This window comes from Belonocnema kinseyi, chromosome 1 (assembly GCF_010883055.1).
Source record: "Belonocnema kinseyi isolate 2016_QV_RU_SX_M_011 chromosome 1, B_treatae_v1, whole genome shotgun sequence".
NCBI classification, from domain to species: Eukaryota; Metazoa; Arthropoda; class Insecta; order Hymenoptera; family Cynipidae; genus Belonocnema; species Belonocnema kinseyi.
In genome coordinates this window covers 8,757,062-8,773,886 of record NC_046657.1, presented here as the reverse complement: position 1 = coordinate 8,773,886, position 16,825 = coordinate 8,757,062, and the positions used below count along the sequence as shown (strand labels likewise).

At 23.9% G+C, this 16,825-nt stretch overlaps 2 protein-coding genes across 6 annotated transcripts in view; one reads left to right on the top strand and one right to left on the bottom strand.

Annotated features, from left to right (window-relative positions):
- LOC117169804 (anillin-like) overlaps positions 1-8,150 on the bottom strand; it is a 57,892-nt gene extending 49,742 nt beyond the window's left edge. For all 5 annotated transcript variants that reach the window (XM_033356311.1, XM_033356314.1, XM_033356321.1 and 2 more), the window contains exons 1-2: positions 7,725-8,150; positions 797-923 (exon numbers count right to left, since the gene is read on the bottom strand). In XM_033356311.1, the coding sequence (XP_033212202.1) occupies positions 797-923; positions 7,725-7,742 (145 nt within the window). In that variant the 5' untranslated portion in view covers positions 7,743-8,150. The remainder of the gene's footprint in view (positions 1-796; positions 924-7,724) is intronic.
- Positions 8,151-10,758: 2,608 nt separating this feature from the next.
- LOC117170662 (transcription factor GAGA-like) overlaps positions 10,759-16,825 on the top strand; it is a 19,589-nt gene continuing 13,522 nt past the window's right edge. Inside the window, exons 1-2 of the mRNA XM_033357589.1 lie at positions 10,759-11,013; positions 13,871-14,060. Coding sequence (XP_033213480.1) covers positions 13,872-14,060 — 189 coding nt within the window. The 5' untranslated portion in view covers positions 10,759-11,013; position 13,871. The remainder of the gene's footprint in view (positions 11,014-13,870; positions 14,061-16,825) is intronic.

Genomic DNA, 16,825 nt, shown 5'->3' with positions numbered 1-16,825 from the left:
ATCGACTCGGGATACTTATAAGATACAACCATGATTTTTTCAGATTTTTTGGTCCAAAAATAAATTAGGCCAAAAACCGGCCTTACCGACCCTCCCCCTTTAATATTTAAATGTTGTAAATTCAATTTTCAAAAGTTTAAATTGTTAATCTTCAATTTTAAATATATATATATCACTTTATTTACTTATGTATTAATTAAAAATTAATTAATTGTTAACCTTTGAAAATTAAAGAGCAGAAAAATGATGAACATTGACATTTTCATTTGGAAATGTTAAAAATTCAAGAAAAAAAACAATTTTCTATTAAAAGCAACTGTTGCAAGTGTAATATTTACATAATTTTAGATGAGGATTTAATTGTTTTATATTTAAAAAATTGGTATTTTCAAACAAAAAATATTATAATTCGAACAAGATTTATTATCTTTGAAAAATTTTGGATCACGTTTGTGTTTCTCATCAGAAAAATTTTATTTTCATTTAAAAATATATATACAACTTTTTTTCAATACCGGTTGTAATTTAAATGAAAAATGTATGAAATCATCCCGATCTAAAAAAAATAGCTATCATAGGTTTCTGTTTGAAAAATTAATTGCAATTTTAAAGAAAAGGAGGAAAAATGCCAAAAATTCTCAAATGTAATGTTAAAAGGGGATTTTTATTGAAAAATAGGGGACATGGGGGACTGTGATCTCTGTATTACTACAATACTAATGAAATTCGCCTCATTCTTTATTGGTGAAATTTCGACATAAAGATCATCTTTTTTTTATAGAAAAAAAAAAATTACCTGGTACTTGTGCGAGGATGGCATTTGCGTCCTTAAGAGGACTTCGCCTTCTTTTTACGTCATGGCCAGCATTCGATAATTGGGCATCTAATTTTTCTCTCCTCGCTCTTGCTCGTTCCAGCATTCGCTAAAATAAAATTATTTTCATTGTTAAAAAATATTTTTGATGCCCCCTAATTTATTTAGGGAGCATCCAAAAATAACGCCACAAAAAATGTAATAGTTGATATTTTAACCAAGAAGGGCAAATATCCAACAAAATAGTTGAATCCTCAATCACAACAGATTAATTTTTGTCCAAACAGTGGCATTTTTAACTAAGGAAAATGATTTTTATAAAAAAAAAAGGAATTTTAAAATAAAAAAGACGAAATTTCAACAAAAAAAGATTTTTTTTAGTCAATAAAGAAACAAAAATTATGAATTTTCAACCAAGAAAATTAATTTTCCTGTTAGAAGGATGAATTCTCAACAACAAACATAAATTTATAACACATTACGTTAAATTTTAAATAAAAAATTTAAATTTTTTACCAAAAAGACGGATTTCCAACAAAAACAATGTATAGGATGTTAGTCCCGATTTTATTGGATTAGTTTTTAGTATATATTTTTTTCGTTTCTAAAATTTGTTAACTGAATATTTGCATTTATCAAACTAAAAAAAGATCAATTTTTAACCAAGAATTGAGTAGTTAAATGTCCACTGAGTAGAATTAATTAAAAATTTCAAGAACGAGTTATCTACTTTAATTTTGTACCAAATAGTTGAATTTTACACTAAATCGTTAATTTTTTAAATCAAAAGGAAGAATTTTCTATGAAACAGTTGAATTTTCAAGACGAGAATATGAATCTTCAACAACAAAGTTCATTTCCAACCAATTAGTTTAAATTTGGACCTAAAAAGATGAATTTTCAGCGAAAAATGTAATAGCCAAAGCTATGAATTTTCTACAAAACAGTTAAATTTTAAACTCGAAAATTTAATTTTTAAACCGAAATAGATTCATTTTTAACCAAAAAAGTTGAAATATCTAAAGATATGAATTTTCAATTAAAAAAATTTTGTTAGTCAACAAAAAAAAAGTTAATCAAAATTTTGAAATTGTAAGCCTTACCATTCATTCCCGACTTTGAGTGTTCAGCTACTTACTTAAAAATTCTTTTTTTTTTATTCATAATTTTAGTGAAAAATTCATCTGTATTTGGTTGAGAATTTATGTATTTTGTTGAAAATTCGTCTTTTTGGTAGACAAATAATATTCTTGGTTGAAAATTTATTTTTTAACGTTAAAAACTAATTTGTTAACTTAAACTCATAATACATATTATTTGACTGAAAATGAACGTTTTTGTTTGAAACTTAATATTTTCTGGTTAAAACTTTAAATGTTTGGTATTGAAAATTCGTCTTTTTGTCTGGAAAATTCAATATTTTGGTAGAAAATTCGACTATCTTGTAAAAGATCCATTTTTTACATTAAAAATTAATTATTTTAAATAAAAATTTAATTGGTACATTTTTTACTAAAAATTCGGCTTTTTGGTAAAAAAAATTAATCTTCTTGGTTGAAAATTCAAGTATTTGGTTAGAAATATATGTGTTTTGTTAAAAATTTGTCTTTTTTAGAAAATTAAACTTTTTGGTTGAAAATCAATTTTTTTTTACTCGAAAATCCTACATTTTTGGATGATTTTTTTTCTTTATGGACTGAAAAATCTTTCTCTGTCAAGGATTCAAGTATTTTATTGATAATTTGTAGTTTTTGGTAGATAATTAATATTATTATTTGAAAATTCACCTCTTTGTTTAAGAATTCATGTATTGCAGTTTAATATTCAGTTTTAATTGAAAATTCATCTTGTCGGTTTAAATTTAAACATTTTGTCGAAAATTCATCTTTTTGGTTTAAAATTCAACTGTTCCAGTTGAAAATTCATAATTTTAGTAGAAAATATATAACTTTCATGGGAAATTTTTATTTTTTGTTGTTGTGGAAAATGAATTTTTTTACTCAAAATTTAATTATTCCATTTTTTGTTGAAAAGTAATATTTTTTAGTTCAAAATTCAACTATTTGGTTGAAATACAAACTATTATATATTATTGTTGAAAATCCATCATTTTAGGTTGCAAATTTAACTATGTGGTTCAGAATTGAACTCCTCTGTTGGAAATTTCCTTTTTTAGGTTAAAAACTGATTTATTTAAAGTAAAATTTATAGGTATTTGATGGAAAGTTCACCTTTTTGCTGCAACTTCATATTTTAGAGTTGAAAATGCAACTGTTTTGTTTATAAAATTAGTATTTTTTACTTAAAAATTTAACATTTTGGTACAAAATTTAACTGATTTGTAGAAAATTAAAATGTTTTGTGAAAGAAACGTCTTTTTTATTCAATATTACTTTTTTTAAATGAAAATTTAACTATTTTATTTTTTGTTAAAAATAAATCCTTTTGATTTAAAAATTCAACTGCATTTAGTTAAAAATGTATGTAATTTGTTGAAATTTTTTTTTTTGTAGATAATTAAATCTTCTTGGCTGTAAATCATTTATACCTGTAAATAGATTTTCTACCTGCGGCTGGTATCAATACATTTTTTTGCCTTGGAAATTCATCAATTAGGTAGAAAATTTAACTGTTTTGTGGAATATTAGATTTTTTAAATTTTAAATAATTTTTTTAAAGTGAAAATTCAACTGTTTCATTTTTTGGACTAAAAATTTATGTTTTTAGTTTAGAAATTCAAATATTTGGTTGAAAATTCGTATTTTTTGGTAAAAAATGGAACTTTTTGGCTACAAATGTATGTCTCTAGTTAAAAATTACCTATTTAGCGTTGAAAACTATCTTTTAACTTAAAATGCAAATACTATTTGATAGAAAATTAACTATTTTGTTTAAAGCTTCATATTTTCGCAATAAAGAATTAACTGTTTTGTATAGAAAATCCGTCCTTTTGTCTCAAAAATTTAATATTTTTGTTGTAAAAATTTTTTAAATGAAAATCTAGTTGTTAGATTTTGGGTCAAAAATTCAAGTATTTGGTTAGAAAAATATGTACTTTGTTACAAATTCTTCTTTTCTGGTACAAAAAAAATAATATTCTTTGTTTGAAATGCAAGTATTTGGTTGCAAATTCAACTGTTTTGTATAAAACTCGTCTTTGTAGTTTGAAAATTCCACTATATGGTTGACAAATTTATGTATTTTATTGAAAATTTGTCTTTTACAGTAGAAAAAAGATTAATTTGCTTGGTTGAAGATGCAACTATTTGGTTAAAAGATTATGTATTTTGTTTAGAATACGTTTTTAAATAGAAGATGCAATTATTTAATTGATAATTAGTCTTTTTTATAGAAAACTACTCTTCCTGGCTAAAAATTTATGCATCTTGTTGAAAATGTATTTTTTGGATTAAAAACTAATTTTGTTAACTTAAAATGCACATACAATTTGATTGAAAATGAACGTTTTTGTTTAAAACTTAAAAATTTTTGTTTAAAAATGTAATAGTTTTTTAAAGAAAATTCGTCTTTTTGTCTTAAAAATGCAATAGTTTGGTAGAAAATTGAACTATTCTGTAGGAGATTAATTTTTTTATATTAAAAATTATGTGTTTTATATGAAAATTTAACTCTTCCTTGTTGAAAATTTCTTGTTTGGGTAAAAACTAATTTTGTTAACGAAAATGCAAATGTTATTTGATTGAAAATGAACGTTTTTGTGCAAAACTTTATATTTTCGAATTAAAAATTTAATTTTTTGTTATATAAAGTTCAAAAATTTGGTAGAAAATTCAATTGATATTTAGAAGATTCTTTTTTTATTGAGGGTGGCCGTTTTAATCGAAGAAAAAAATTCCCAATAATTTCCCGGTTCGCAAACATTCTTTACGGTCAATGAAATTAAAAAAATCAAACTATATTCTAAACATTATTCCATTTAAAGTAATAAACAATAAACAACAAATTAAAGCATTCAAAGTGGAACCCTTGAGTTCAAAACTTTTAAAATTGAAGTTTAAAAGTTTTTCAATTAAAAAATTGTATATTCAAATGCTAAAAAATGTACACGTACAAAATGGAAGGTACTCACACTTCAATTGAACAATATTAAATGAAATTCAAATAAACTGCGAAATTTAGAACTTTTATAAATTAATAAAGTTTAGAACTTTTAATATATTTCAAAATGAACTTAATTTTTTCTATAACTTTTAGAAAATCTTGCAAATTAAAAAAATAATTAAATTTGAATTTATAAATAACAATACAACATTTAACTTGAAATAATTTGAAATGCATACAGCCGCATTTAAAATAAAATTTAGATTTTTGCAGATTTCAAACAAAAAATTTAGAATTTTTTTAAGAATTGTGAAAAACTACAAAGGAATAAAAATTTTCTTAAGATTCTTAGGAAAATTGAAAATGATTTTTCACTTTCAAAAATTATTGTAACAGAAAGTTTAAAAAGATTTTAAGAGATTTAAAAAATGATCAAGGAAAAACATGGAAGATTTTAAGGATTTTATTTAATTTGCTGGATTTTCAAAAATTGTAGGAAAATTTCGATTAATTTTAAAATATATTTAGAATATCTAAAAAAATGTTAACACACTTCGTTTAAATTACTTGAAATATTATCAAGTTTCTAATTAATTTTGAATCTTTTCAAAACTTCTACATATCTCTTAAAATTGCTCAAATTTTTCTACAAATAATCAGTGTTCAATTGTTATTTATCCGTCAGAACTTAACAATTTCACTTATAAATAAAAGACTTTTTAAATAGAACAATTAAAATTGTAACGCTAACAGATTAGAGTTCTTCGAAAATCTAAAGATTCAAAAGCTTACTATCTAAAACAATTCAGTTTCAAATTGTTGTCTTTTAAATGTTTGGTTTCAATTTACTCGTCTTAAATAAACAGTGCAATATTGCTAAACATTAAATACTTATTCTTTTTCTACATTAAGAAATTTCAAATTAAATGGGATAAAAATTAAATAATTTAGACACTTAATATTTTGAATTTAATAAAAACCTTTAATTATGACTATATTATTATGGATTTATTTTTAAGTTCAAAATAGTAAAACGCATCATGAAAATTTGTATTTAAAAATAAAATTATCGAAATAAATGATATATTAATTCCAATTCTTATCAAGACTTTCGGATTGAAACAGTTACAATTTGGAAATTCTCGAATTTTGAACGGATCTAGAATTGTTTGGTCAAATAAATTATTGTTCAGATTTCTATACTTAGAGTACAGATGCATTTTGAAAATAACATATTTATTTATATTTACAGTTGATAAAATAAAACTGTTTTTTATCGAAAATTTTCAACTTCAAATGTTTTTAATTTTTAATTTTTTAAATCCTCAAAATTTTTAATTATTTTCAAAACTGTTAAAATAGAACTTGGGCAGATTTTTCTTCTGAAAATTCGTCAAATTCCCGGTTTCCTGGTCTGGCAGCCACCCTGTCTTTTTAATAAAAAATCTTTCCTTTTAAAAACTTCTAATTTTTAATTTTTGTTAACCTTATAACTGCATTTTAAAATTCTTTAAATTAAAATATTAGCTTAAAAATTAAAAAATTTTAAAGTGAACGATTTTCGAATTAAGCATTCTAAACTAAATGATTTAATAATTTATAAAAATCACAATTTAGAAAATTATATAAAAGCGGTTGAAATCAAAGTTAGTAATCACCCTGTTATTCAATATTATTTTTAAAAATAAAAATTTAACTTTCATTTTTGTTAAAAATTTATCTTTTAAGTTTAAAAATTCCACTACATAATTGGTGGAAAATGTATGTAGTTTGTTAAAAATGCATAATTTTTTTTTGTAGATAATTAATCATTTTGGTTGAAAATGTAATTATTTGATTGAAAATGCAACCATTTTGTAGAAAGCTCGACTTTTTAGCATTAAAATTCCTGACAATTAGGGTTAATTAGGGATAATTAGTACGTTAATTAGGGGGCTCAAAATTGTCAAGGAAGTTAAGAGGTCTTAAGTACTTTACGTACCTCATACACATTTTTTTAAATGTCAAATTTGGTGCCTTGAATTCAATAATTATAAATTTGAGAATAAATATATTTAATGTGATATTTTTGACAAAGAATTTTGAGATATTTTGCTTGTACGTGCCAATTTTCGGATGTATTCGCCACTTTCCCGCAGAATCCAGACTTCAAACTGTAAATCCTTTATCTATGCAAACAGATTTTCTACCTGCACCCGGTACCAGCAAATTCCTCAACCTCTCGGAAAATATCCAACGCTTTCTCAGAAAATTCCAAAGAGACCCCCCGCCATTTTTCCAGAATTTCCCTCCAAATGCTAGACTTGATGGCTAGACGCCATAAAATTTATGATTCTTCACCACGTGGGCAAAAATATTTGCTTGTTTTTCTATTTATCCTTATTATACGACACTTTTGAATTATAAAAAAAAATATTTAACTCTTAATACAAATTTAAACAAAATATTGATTTCATTTCCAAATTTGAAAACTTTATTCCCCAATTTCTTAAATTATTTTTTCACTTGAAATAATGCATTAAAAAAGAAGAAACTTTAAGTTTGAGGATATTTTTAATAATTAAAAAATTATACAATCCCAAGAGTTTGAAAGAATTTTTTTATCAGGTAAAAGGGTTTAAGCCGAAAGAAAAATATGAGATTCGTTTCATCTATTACTGAATTTAATTAAAAATCATGTCAAAAATTTTGAACTAAAAAAAAATCTCTCCAAGCGCCCTTTTTAGCCTAAACATTTCACCATTTTTTAAGTTGAAAAATAGTAAAATACAAAAATTGAGGGAATTACGGAAGTGCAAGATGTAAATCTACTCCGAAATGTCAAAGAACGACAGAAAAGGAATCTTACCTGCGTAAAAGGGTCCATTGTTCTTCCTTTTTTGCCCAGAATCTCGTACACTTTCTCTTCTTTTTTCGCCAAACCTCGGAACCTTTTTTTGCAAGTAGATAAATCAATGTTTTTTAAACTCGCGAAAGTTTTCCCTGAAGCACCGCACCTTTTCACTGTGCACACGGTACCGACGTTACAAAATAACTGTCGTTATTTTTGTCCGTTGAATTTGAATGCAACCGCCATGCCAAAAAATCAAACGAAGCACGTTTGTTTACACTTGACTTCAAAGGCTCCGAAAATCCTTTTCATTGTATAAAAAATGCTCTTGCTTTTGCGTAAAAATAGATTTTTTCGATAAACTTAATCTCGAGTTGAAATATTTTCAAATTTTCGATTCCTTCTCGCCGAAAATGTCGGAAAAACTTCAGGAGCTCCGCGTTTAGAAAAGCGTCCTGTCTACTAACGAAATTCCAAGCCTCGCCGTTAGATGGAAACTCAGGGTAATTTTTTTCCTTTTTAATTTCAAATTTATTTACAATTTTATGCTTATAAAAGTATATTATATACTATATTTCCTTAAAAGATTTGAATTAATGAAATAAAATAACTTATTAAAATAAAATCATAAACAAAGAGTTGTAAAGTTTCATGAAACTTTGGAAACATTTCAATGTTTCAAAAAAGTTCAAATATTAAGGCGGGAAAATTAAAAATATTTAAAAAATGTTTTTAAGTATGAAATGAGAAAATTTAATCCTGTATTAATATAAATTAATATTAATATGAAATCAATGGTATAGTAAACATACGTATAATGTAATATAAATTATTATCAATATGGAATCATATATCAACAGCAGCAATAATTAGAATATTTAAGTACATAGGTATGTAACATTTTAAAATAGAGTTGTAAAGTTTTATGAAACTTTGGAGGCGTTTCAAAGTTTCAAAAATTTAAAATATTAAAACAAGAAAATTCAAAATATTTTAAAATGCTGTTAAGTATTAAATTGAAATATTTAATTATGTAATAATATACATTAATATCAGTATGATGTTAGTGGTTTTATAAACATGAAGATATGTTATCTAAATATTATTATAAATTATACTCAATATTTAATAACGTATCAACAATAAAAATAATCAGAAAATCCAACTATTTTTGGTTAAAAGTTAATTTTTTTTTTGTTTGAAAAATTTATTATATTTTTTCTTGAGCGTTCATCTTTTTTGTTTCAAAATTCACTATTTTATTTGAAAAATCATCTCTTCGGTTGAAAATATAACTATGGTTAATAATGTAACTATTTTTTTGGAAATCTATATTTTCTGTTTTAAAGATTAATTTTTTTGACATAAAATTTAATTATTCCAGTTAAGGCCATGTGACGAGTGGGCCACGTGACCAGATTCCTACATTAACCTCACTTTTTTTATTTCCCAACTTATTTTCACACGAAGCGCCACATCGAGTTGAAAATTTTGGATAATAAATAAGAAGCACTAAGAAAGACGGGTCTGGTTCTAAATTTCAATAATTATGAAAAAAGCAAAAAAGTTATTTACAACATAAAACTTTTTTCATAATTATGCAAATTTAGGACCAGACCCACCATTCTTAGAGCTTCTTGTTTCGTATTCCAAATTTTCAATTTGATGTGGCGTTTCGTGTGATAATAAGTTGGGAAATAAAAAAAGTGGTGGTAAGGTAGGAATCTGGCCACGTGACCCACTCATCACATGGCATATACGTTAAGTCATCCATATGTAACATTTTTGTTGAAAATTAACATATTTGTTGAAAATTAACATATTTGTTAAAAAGTAACATTCTTGTTAGAAAGTAAAATTGTTTAAAAATAAAAATATATGTGTCAAAAATTAAAATTCTTGTTGGAAATTAACACATTGTTTAAAAATAAAAATATAGGTACTAAAAATTAACATTCTTGTTAGGAATAAAAAATTTTATTCAAAATTGCCCTTCTTGTCCAAAATTAGGAATTTTTAAAATAAAATTCTTGGTAAAAAATAACCTTTGTTAAAAATTAACATTTTTATTAAAAATGACAATTTTTGTTGAAAGTTGAGATTTTTTAAAAGGTAACATTTTTGTACAAAATTGCAATTGTTGATGAAACTTAACATTTTTGTTAAAAGTTCACAAATTCGTCAAAAATTAATATTTTGGTTAAAAATTACAATTTGATTAAAAATTTACATTTTTTGACAAAAAAATCAATTCGTTTGTATAAAATATTTCTGGTGACAAAAAATCGTATTTGGTTGAAAATTCAACCAATTCATTTATTATTTGTCTTTTTGTTTGGAAAATTGATTTAAATTGCTAGAAGTTTATTATTATTTTTAGTAAAAAATGCAACTATTTTGTTCTTTTCTTGAGTCAATAAATTTTTTCACTGAAATCGTTTAGTATCGGTCCATTAATCAGTCAATTAATATCAATTAGTATCACTGACTGAAATTGGTAAATAAAACATTTGACAGATTAAAAAATTACTCTGTTTCGGCTGAGGCATCAACTATTTTATTAAAAATTCAACTATTTTGTTGAAAAATTGTCTTCTTTTGAAGGAAATTAGTCTTCTTGTTTAAAATCCCTCTTTTGAGTTAAAAACTCAACTTAAAGATGAATTTGCATCCATTATGTCGAAAATGCAATATTTCTTCTTGTAATGTTAAGAATTTTGAGCATTTCAAACTGTTAATATATTGATGCGGCACCTCACTGGCGAACCTATAATGAGTTCTAAGAACTAAAAAAATTCCGTTAGTTAAAAAGAGATAGAGGCATCATACATCTATTGGTTTTTAAGTATTTGTTCACGTTTTTATGGTGTAGTGGTCATTTCCAGTAGACAAATTCAAAAATGAATCAATTTTGAATCCAATTTTGATTTTTCGTGCCTGTTTCTAAAAAATCGCCCCACTGACGCTGTACGATAGGAAGTCGAACTTAACTCATTCTAGGTGTACGGTTTTCTTCATCTAGTGTATACTTCGTGTTGAATGTTTTTCGGAATTTGACGTTTTTACTCGACTGCTAGTTTTTACCGGGGTTTCCAGTGCATTTAGATTTATATGACATAAAATAGAGTGTAAATTTGCTTGGAAATAAGAGCTCTGAATTTTAATATATAACAGGAATTGAAAAAAGTGAATCGATTTGGTGTCTCGTAGTTCGGAGGGATGTTTTTAACCTTTCGTTGGTTTAGGCCTTGAGGATTGGACGTTCTTTCTATTTACGTTAAGTGAGAAATTATAATTTTTAAAAAAGGTAAGTAATTTTCAATTAAGATCTGCTAAAAGGTATAAATTTGTTATCAAGTTCGCGAATGTCATCCTTTTAGGTTAGGTTTTAAACGATACCAGAATTTGTTTTTTCTCAGTAGGGGTTTAATTATTATTTTAAAAAGGTAGCAAATTAGCTCAGTGAATCAAAACGAAAGTAATCACCTCTATTTTTCATTCGCAGTTTGTTATTTAAATCTTTTAAATAATAAATTTCGTAAGTTCTGAATAGGGTGACCAGATGGCTTAATCTCAAAATCGGGACATTCCACTTCTCATCCCCTTAAACCTCTTACCTCCATCCTCATAAAAAACTTCAACTTCAGTTGTGTCGTTTAATTTTTCAAACAACAAGATTAATTTTCTACCAGAAAAAGACGATTTTTCAATTAATAAAGATAAATTTTCAACCAAAAATGGAATATTTTCCCGCGAAACAAAAAAATTAGATTTATAAAATCTTAAATTAAAGCAAGTAAACAAACTTAAAAAAATAATTAGTTATTTGAAATTTTTATTTTTGTTCAAATTATAATTTGCTCACCTTTTTTTTGATGAACATCTTTATTTGTTTGAGAAGGTCGAAAATGTAAATATTTTGTGGAAAATTAGTCTTCTTGGCAGAAAATTAATCTTTTTGGTTGCAAATGCATCTTTTTCATTGAGGATTTAACTATTTACCTCAAAAAGAATTTTTATTTTGGTTGAACATTCAACCACTTGATTGAAAATTTAACCACTTTGCTAAAAAGTCATTTTTTGGTCACCGATTCATCATTTTAGTTGAAAATCAACTTTTTTGTTGATAATTCATATGTTTTAATTGAAAATTCATATCTCTAATTAAAAATGTAACTATTTTGTTGAAAATTCGTGTTTTTGGCAAAAAAATAATGTTCTTGGTTGAAAATTCATATTTTTGATTGAAGATTTAACTATTTTGTTGAGAAATAATTTTTTTTATATAAAATAAAAAATTTATTGGATTGAAACATCAACTATTACATCTTTTGTCGAGATTTAATTTTTTTAACATTCAAACACTTGGTTAAAAGTTTAATTACTGTGCTAAAAAGTCATTTTGTTTGTTAAAAATTCAACATTTCAGTTGAAAATGAACTTTTTTGTTGAGAATTATATTTGTTGTTTAAAAATTTAACTTATAGGTTAAAAAAATATTATGTTGAAAATTCGTCCTGTTGAAAAAAAATGAATGTTCTTAGTTGGAAATTCATATTTTTGCTTGAGGGTTTATTTATTTGGTTAAAAATCATTTTTTTATTAATTTAACTGTTCTTGATTTAAAATACAAATTTTGTTGGATTGAAATATCAGCTATTACATATTCTGTCAAGAATCCATTTCTTTGTGAACATTCCACCGCTTGGTTTTAAGATGAACTACTTTGCTAAAAAGTAATTTTGTTTGTTAACAATTCATAATTTTTGTTGAGAATTCATCTCCTAGGTTAAAAGTTCAACTACTTTGTACAAAATTCACTTGATTTGTTGAAAATTCGTCTTCACAGAAAATTAATTTTATTAGTTGAAAATTTATGTTAGATTTAATTATTTTGTTCAAACACCATTTTTTTATTAATTTAACTGTTCTTGATTTAAAATAAAAATTTGGTTGAATTGAAATATAAACTATTACATCTTTTGTCGAAAATCCATTTTTTTGTGGTTGAAAATTCAACCATTTGGTTATGAGTCGAATTAGTTTGCTAAAACGTAATTTCTTTTTAACGATTTATCATTTTAGTTGAGAATTGTTGTTGAAAATTAAAATTCTAGGTTAAAAGTATAAATACTTTGTTCAATTGTACTTATTTGGTTTTAAATTCATAATTTTAGTTCAAAATTCATCTCTGGCAAAAAAAATTAATTTTCTTGGTTGAAAATTCATAGTTTTGCTGGATGATTTGACTATTTTTTTTAAAAAAGCTTTTTTTTTAATCAAACGGGTTTTGAATTAAATATAAAAATTTGGTTAAAAATTCAACCACTTGGTTATAAGTTGAACTACTTTGCTAAAAAGTAATTTTTTTGTTAAAGGTTCATCATTTTAGTTGAAAATTAACTTTTTCGTTGAGAATTCATCTTGTTGTTGAAAATTCAACTTCTAGGTTAAAATCTAAACTACTTTCTACAAAGTGTACTAGTTTCGTTGAAAATTTAACTATTTGGTCTGTGGCAAAAAATGAATGTTCTTAGTTGAAAATTCATAATTTGTAGTTGAGGATTGAACTATTTGGTTGAAAATTTATTTATTTGATAAAAATTAACTGTTTTTGATTCAAAATTGCTTGAATTGAAATATCAACTATTACATTTTTTGTCGATAATTAATTAATTTAAAGTGAATAATTAATTAATTATTGTTCACAATTTATCTTTTTTTATTGAAAATTAAACCACTTCGTTAAAAGTGTAACTATTTTGCTGAAAAGTATTTTTTTTTATACCGATTCATCGTTTTAGTTCAAATGTAACTTTTTTGTTGAAAACTGATATTTTTTGTTTAAAAATTAAACTATTTCGTTGAATATGAATTTGGTTGAAATTTTGATTTGACATATCTGAAATTATCAAAAATCTTTTTCAATCTTATTCAAGAATCTTAGGAAAATTATATTTGAATAACAAAAAAAATCTACAATAGAACCTAAAAAAAGAAATAGTTAAACGAAAATTTTCTTTTATTAAAAATTATTTTCGCCCTCAATCCGAAAAACTATAAAAACCCGAAAAAAACACGCGCTCAAGAAAAATCAGGACGTCTGGTGACCCTAGTTCTGAGGGAAAAAGTGTTGAATTAAATTAGTGTGATTTGAATTTTAGAATGGGCAGTAGTGGTCAACTTTACAGCCTCTCTTGGGGCGAATTTGGTTCATCCTTAGCTTCTGCAGTACAACTTCTCAGAGGTCATGGAGATTTAGTTGACGTGACTTTGGCTGCTGGAGGTCGAAGTTTCGCTGCTCATAAAATCGTCCTCTCAGCTGCTAGTCCCTTTCTTTTAGATTTACTGAAGGTATTTTATATAATTTAATCTAACATAAATATTAGGTTTATATCGTCATATGTAACCAAAAAATTAACGATACCGACAAATTTTAAACTAAATTTAGATTTTGGAACATTTTGATAAAATTTTTTTTCGTAAAATTTCAGGAAAAATTTAAATTAAGTTTTTTTTTTTTTTAATGAATTTTTAATCAATTTTAATCAATCAAAAATTTGAAATTATTTCCCAGAAGTTCGGAAAAGAATGTAAAACATTTTAAAGAAAATTTTTCATTTTTATAAGATTACAAAATTTGAGGGAAAATTGAAAAAAAGTTTAAGAGATATTTAGAAGTTTTGAAAGGATACACAAATAATGTTATTTAAAACAAAATGTAGATTTTATACAAAGAATTTAGAATCGTTTCAGGAGAATAAAAAACTGTTTTTAAGATTTGTCGAAAACTTTTAAATGATTTTTAAAAGATATTTAGAAGTTTCAGAAAAAATTTTAATAGTAAAAAATAAAATAAAACAGAATTTATACTTCAGAAGATTTTGACATAAAAGTGTGAGGATTCTGAAAGATGTTAAGATAATAAAATTTTTTTTTAAACTAAGAATTTAACTATTCAATTCTTGGTTTGAAATCGATACTTTGTTAGTTCAAAATTCAAATATTTTGTTGAAAATTCATGTATTTTTTTGTATCTTTTTTTTTTGCTAGAAAATTAATCTTTTAGTTTGAAAAGTAATCAGCTTAGCTGAAAATTCATCAGTTTGGTTTAAAATTAATTTTTTAAACTGAAGATTAGTTTATTTCTTTTGTTCAAAATTATTATTTTTTAACTGAAAATTCAACTGTTTAAATTGAATATGTCATCATTTTGATTGTAAATTCATCTCTTTGGTTGAACAAGATTTTTTTTTAATTGAAAATTTAACTTCAATTTTTGGTTGATAATTGATATTTTTTAGTGAAGAATTTGTATTTTTTAATTGAAATTAATCTATTCATTTGAAAATTAATCTTTTTGTTTCAAAATTAAACTATTACAGTTGAAAATTCATCTTTTTGATGTAAATTTATTTAGTCTTTAAACATTTTTTTTGTATGAAAATTATTTCTGCTTTAGAGAAAATATAACTATTCCAATTAAATATTCGATCATTTTTCTTTGAAATGTATCTCTTTGGCTGCTCGTTAAGTTTTTAAAGTGAATATTTAACTATTTAATGTTTGGTTAAAAAATGATATTTTTAAATTACAAATTCAAGTAATTAGTTTTAAAAATTTAACTGTTTGATAAATTAAAAATCTTTTTTGGTTGTAAATTCAACTATTTCGTTGAAAATTCATATATTTTGTTTAAAATTCGTCTGTTTGGTTGAAAATTCAACTTTTACAAATGAAGTTTCATTAATTTAATTGAAAATTAATGAACTTGGTTGAAAATTAATTATCTTAACTTAAAATGATTCAATTTTTGTTTAAGAATTGATCTTTTCAGTTTAAAATTAGATTATTTGGTAAAAAATTAGTATTTTTAGTTCAAAATTTAACTAATTTGTTGAAAATTCATGTATTTTTCTATCGTTTTTTTTTTGTAGAAAATTAATCTTTTAGTTTGAAAAGTAATCAGCTTAGCTAAAAATTCCACAGTTTGGTTTAAACTCAATTTTTTAAGCTGAAGATTAGTTGATTTCTTTTGTTCAAAATTATTATTTTTAACTTAAAATTTAAATGTTTAAATGCAATATTTATTATTTTAATTGTAAATTTATCTCTTTGGTCGAACAAGATTTTTTTTAATTGATAATTTAACTTCAATTTTTAGTTGACAATTTATATTTTTTAGTGAAGATTTTTGTCTTTTTAGTATAAATTAATCATTTCGCTTGAAAATTAATCTTTTTGGTTAAAAATTAAACTATTCCAGTTAAAGATTCAACTTTTTGGTTACCTTTTTTGGTTAAAAATAAAAATTATTTCTTCTTTAGAGAACATATAATTGTTCCAATACAATATTCGATCATTTTTCTTTAAAATGTATCTCTTTGGCTGATCATTAATTTTTTAAAGTGAATATTTAACTATTCAATTTTTGGTTTAAATTTATATTTTTTAATTACAAATTCAAGTTATTAGTTAAAAAATTGAACTATTTGGTAAAATTATTTGCAGTTGAATATTCACAGATTTAATTGAGAATTCATTTTTTTCGTTAAAAATTAAACACTTTTGTTAAAAGTTCATCTTAGTAGTTTAGTTGAAAATGCATCACCTTGGCTGAATTTTTGTTTTGAAAAAATGATTTTTTGTAGAAATTTTATTGAAAAATCATTACATCATATTTTTAGCCCAGAATTCAAATCTTGTGGTTAAAAATTATACTATTTGCTTGAAGATTAATTATTTTGTTAAAACTCATATTTATGGGAAAAACATTCAATTGTTCTGTTCAACATTCATCTTTTCGGATAGAAAAATAGTCCTTTTGGATCGAAAGTTAATCTTTTTGTCCAGAAGTCATCTTTTTTGGTTGAAAGTGAATTTTTGTTCATTAAAAATTCAACTATTTTATTTACGAATCAGAATCGAAAATTATAATATTTGATTCCAAATTGAATTATTATGTTGAAAATTTAAATATTTTGTTGAATACTCAATTTTTTTTGTTAAATTCAACTATTTTTTGGTTTAAGGGCATGTGACACAGCTAAATACCTATATTACCGACCACAGTTTTTCAGTTCACTGAATGTTTTTTTGAACCTAAGAACTTTTTTTGT